General features: G+C 45.0%; 2 protein-coding genes across 3 annotated transcripts; one reads left to right on the forward strand and one right to left on the reverse strand.

Moving 5' to 3' along the window:
- Positions 1 to 399: 399 nt before the first annotated feature.
- On the forward strand, positions 400 to 2,517 carry LOC6727643 (inhibitor of growth protein 1). Its single transcript, XM_002102984.4, has 3 exons — positions 400 to 758; positions 839 to 1,791; positions 1,853 to 2,517. Exons 1-3 carry the CDS (start codon positions 617 to 619, stop codon positions 2,057 to 2,059), a joined length of 1,302 nt encoding a protein of 433 aa, XP_002103020.1. The 5' UTR covers positions 400 to 616; the 3' UTR covers positions 2,060 to 2,517.
- Positions 2,403 to 3,664, reverse strand: LOC6727644. Of its 2 annotated transcripts, none has more exons than XM_016175509.3 (5): positions 3,580 to 3,664; positions 3,078 to 3,356; positions 2,917 to 3,016; positions 2,804 to 2,854; positions 2,403 to 2,731 (listed from the first exon to the last, which is right to left on the reverse strand). In XM_016175509.3, the coding sequence occupies exons 2-5, from the start codon at positions 3,350 to 3,352 to the stop codon at positions 2,648 to 2,650; spliced, it is 510 nt and encodes a 169-aa protein (XP_016034237.1). In that variant the 5' UTR covers positions 3,353 to 3,356; positions 3,580 to 3,664; the 3' UTR covers positions 2,403 to 2,647. The 2 variants fall into 2 exon arrangements, with proteins under 2 accessions (XP_016034237.1, XP_016034236.1); XM_016175508.3 differs by having other exon boundaries at positions 3,508 to 3,630.
- Between the last annotated feature and the right edge of the window lie 457 nt (positions 3,665 to 4,121).

Consider the following 4,121-nt stretch of genomic DNA (forward strand, 5'->3'; position numbering starts at 1 on the left):
GGGCAAGTCAGTAAGGGGGTGGGTTTTGAATGTTTTTTCCAACTCTGGTCGTTGACTATTCAAAAGTGAAATAAAACACAGTAATAGGAAACAGAACCATTAACTGATTTTAAAATTACGATTATTATAATAATAGTAATTATATTAATTATATTATATTATATATTATAAAAAAAGAACTGAACGTAATAACTTAATGTCTATTTAACTGGAAAGTATTTTAATACTTTCTATTGCCTAGGGAAATGATGAGTAAATATTTATCCACAAACTATTTAAACCAATTTATTTATTTATTAAAAAGTCAACCGAAACAGCAGTGCCGTTAACCACCCCGATTTCAGTGTAGCAAAACAGAAGCCGACCAGTGTTGCAAAGGACCACCACCCATTGTATACATACATATAAATAATACCTACTCACACATACACGCACACACGAGTACAGTCGCAAGTTGCGACTCGCAACGCCATACAAAAAGTTGGAACTGAGTGGAATCGGAGTACTATATAGCCAGCCGATCCCTTCCAGAGCGCCGGAAGATTAGCTCACATCCGAACCCACGTCCCCGAGCCAATGTCGCGGCGGGAATAGCGCGATTCGCAGTCCAAACACGATGATAAACCCCATTGCATCCGAGTCGGAGGCCATCAATTCGGCCACCTATGTGGACAACTATATCGATTCGGTGGAAAACCTGCCGGACGACGTGCAGCGCCAGTTGTCACGCATCCGCGACATAGACGTCCAGTACAGAGGTGAGTTCTGGCCGAGATTACGCCTGTTGGAAAAGCGGAAACCTAACCTCGCTCCTTGGTCCAAACCCTTCGATTTGCAGGCCTCATTCGCGACGTGGACCACTACTACGACCTGTATCTGTCCCTGCAGAACTCCGCGGATGCCGGGCGACGGTCTCGAAGCATCTCCAGGATGCACCAGAGTCTCATTCAGGCGCAGGAGCTCGGCGACGAAAAAATGCAGATCGTCAATCATATGCAGGAGATAATCGACGGCAAGCTGCGCCAGCTGGACACCGACCAGCAGAACCTGGACTTGAAGGAGGACCGCGATCGGTATGCGCTTCTGGACGATGGCGCGCCCTCGAAGCTGCAACGCCTGCAGAGCCCGATGAGGGAGCAGGGCAACCAAGCGGGCACTGGCAACGGTGGCCTAAATGGAAACGGCCTGCTTTCGGCCAAAGATCTGTACGCCTTGGGCGGCTATGCAGGTGGTGTTGTGCCCGGTTCCAGTGCCATGAACTCCGGCAACGGTGGCGGTTCAACGCCCAACTCGGAGCGTTCGAGCCATGTCAGTAATAATGGCAACAGCGGGTCTAATGGCAATGCCAGCGGCGGAGGAGGCGGAGATCTGCAGCGCACAGGCAGCAAGCGGTCGAGGAGGCGAAACGAGAGTGTTGTCAACAACGGAAGCTCTCTGGAGATGGGCGGCAACGAGTCCAACTCGGCAAATGAAGCCAGTGGCAGTGGTGGTGGCAGTGGCGAGCGCAAATCCTCGTTGGGCGGTGCCAGCGGAGCGGGTCAGGGACGAAAGTCCAGTCTGCAGTCAGCTTCCGGCAGTTTGGCTAGCGGCTCTGCAGCCACGAGCAGTGGAGCAGCCGGAGGTGGTGGTGCCAGCGGAGCAGGCGTAGTCGGTGGCAATAATTCCGGCAAGAAGAAGAAACGCAAGGTACGCGGTTCTGGGGCTTCAAATGCCAATGCCAGTACGCGAGAGGAGACACCGCCGCCGGAGACCATTGATCCGGACGAGCCGACCTACTGTGTCTGCAATCAGGTAAGTTCGCAGTGCTTTTCCTATCGGAAGGCTTGGCCACTAATCACGTTGTCTCTTGCAGATCTCCTTCGGCGAGATGATCCTGTGCGACAACGACCTGTGCCCCATCGAGTGGTTCCATTTTTCGTGCGTCTCCCTGGTGCTGAAACCAAAGGGCAAGTGGTTCTGCCCCAACTGCCGCGGAGAACGGCCAAATGTAATGAAACCCAAGGCGCAGTTCCTCAAGGAACTGGAGCGCTACAACAAGGAAAAGGAGGAGAAGACCTAGTCTATTAGGCCAGCCTATCTAACCCATTGCTCTGTGTCTAACACCAGGCTCTGTAAAATATTCGATCCTAAGATTTACCTTAATGTATATTTAGTGACTTTCTTAGACCCGATCCCTTTCCGACTTTCCCCTCTTTTACCCAGCTTAGGTCCCTTGCTTCTATGGTTATAGGTCGTCAGTTTTCATTTAAAGTTTCTGTACAAACAATATCTTTCTCAATGTAAACACACACAAACTCGTATAATTAGAGTACACCTAAACTTAATTTACGGTAATAAACGTTGATATTCAAAGCCCACAATGATTTCTTGGCCCCAAGGAACCCCGTATCCAGTACCAGTAGTTTTACGAATCTATTTGTTTAATTGTCGTTTAGAAGACTAAGGCATTCGAATTACACATAAGTATAATTGATCGTGTATAAATGTGTGTAAAATATATAAATTTATATAAAACTATTTGGTAGGCATCTGTGGAATTGTATGGAATTCTTATTGTAAAAAATGCGCATGGACGGAGTTCTTGTTGCGTGTCAAGTCAAAAAGTATTCTAATAGATTATTCGAACTTCTGTGCGGAGGTTCTTCCATCATGGCATGAGCAGCTCAATGTTCGGATTCTGGATCTCCAGGAATATCTGGTACTGCGAGAAGACCACCAGCCAGCAATAGATCTAAGTGGATGAGTAAAATGGTTTTATAAACACGGAGTTGGTGCTGCTGTGCCTTGAATCTCAACCACTTACATTGTAGGCTACCCAAACGAAGTTCAAAAGGGCCGAGAAGGTTTGCTCCAGCTGGCGATAGAGTAACACGGAACCATTAGATATAACTCACGCAAAATATAATCGCTACTCACATAAATATAGTAGCCTCCAATAAGCCAAAGGCTCCAGCAAAACTGGAAGAGAATGGCCAGTCCAATTAGACCCAGCCAGGGCAGTAGCCATCCGCGAGTGCTGAGAAACAGATGCAAGCATGACTAGATCCATACATATAGAAAGCCAAAGCCCGTCTTACCTGATCTTAATTCCGTAGTAGACCAAATAGGAAGACAGGATGATCAGCAGAAAGTAGATGATGAAGAAGCCACCTGCCACGGGCATCGAAGAACGGATGTCCGTCTCAAAGAGCGGGGAATAGAGCTGCGCAGACTCCCCGCCTGCTAGCATATAGGAAATCATCGTGATCATTACGGCGGATAGCGCAGCCGTATAGGCGGCCACGGCGTAGCTTCCCGTCCGGACATTATCCGACCAAATGATGGGCGACCAGCAGGAGCTCAGCACTACCATGTTGCTGTGGGAAAAGACCGGGAGACACCAATGAACAATTTTCTCCGATCTTAAACTTCTTTGGCCTGCGTGACAGCGTCAACGCCCAAATATTTTGGTCAATGAAAACGCAGTCAAAATGTATGATTTTCTTCAGCTTTTCAATTGATAGCTACTTCTAAGGGTTATCCTGGGATATATCCTTCAAAAATGTCCAGATTGTTTTGGTTTCTAGGGCGTGGGCGTACCTTTTTTTAAATAATAATCGCTTAATTGAAAAAACAACAACGGCTTGAGCAATAGGGTTGCCATGCGTGCTTAAAAAAGGGAATTATCGATATTTATTTTTTTGAATATATCGCGAAAAGTTATTATCTGTTTAATAAATTTAAGACATTTTCAGTAAATAGAATGTTTGCCAATTTAAAGTATGAGAATATTTTAAATAATACTGTGATCATAAAATTAAAATAGGTACTATACTAAATAATCGCTAATTGACTATCGATTATAAAAGGAAACGCAATTATGAGCACTGTACAGTAGAAACATGTAAGTAATTAAAAAATATTTATTTCCTATATTTCTATTAACTAACAAATGTACAGCAATGTATATTTTAATAAATATTTTAAAAATTGTTAAATTATATAAGTAATTGGTATATATTATTAGGTATTTAATTTTTAAATTGTGAATTAGTTTAAAATTTGTTTTACACTTTTCAAGTATCAACAAAAATAACACAATCTGACCACCGATCGGTCCCACTGTGCAGCACTGAGCAGCT

The sequence above is a fragment of the Drosophila simulans genome, chromosome 3R (genome assembly GCF_016746395.2).
Source record: "Drosophila simulans strain w501 chromosome 3R, Prin_Dsim_3.1, whole genome shotgun sequence".
Classification (NCBI taxonomy): Eukaryota; Metazoa; Arthropoda; class Insecta; order Diptera; family Drosophilidae; genus Drosophila; species Drosophila simulans.

Coding starts and splice junctions, on each gene's coding strand:
- LOC6727643 (XM_002102984.4), top strand. CDS start 617: ATGATAAACCCCATTGCATCCGAGTCGGAGGCCATCAATTCGGCCACC. Junction 759..838: donor CATAGACGTCCAGTACAGAG/GTGAGTTCTGGC, acceptor TTCGATTTGCAG/GCCTCATTCGCGACGTGGAC. Junction 1,792..1,852: donor CCTACTGTGTCTGCAATCAG/GTAAGTTCGCAG, acceptor TGTCTCTTGCAG/ATCTCCTTCGGCGAGATGAT.
- LOC6727644 (XM_016175509.3), bottom strand. CDS start 3,352: ATGGTAGTGCTGAGCTCCTGCTGGTCGCCCATCATTTGGTCGGATAAT. Junction 3,017..3,077: donor TACTACGGAATTAAGATCAG/GTAAGACGGGCT, acceptor TCTGTTTCTCAG/CACTCGCGGATGGCTACTGC. Junction 2,732..2,803: donor TCGTTTGGGTAGCCTACAAT/GTAAGTGGTTGA, acceptor TCATCCACTTAG/ATCTATTGCTGGCTGGTGGT.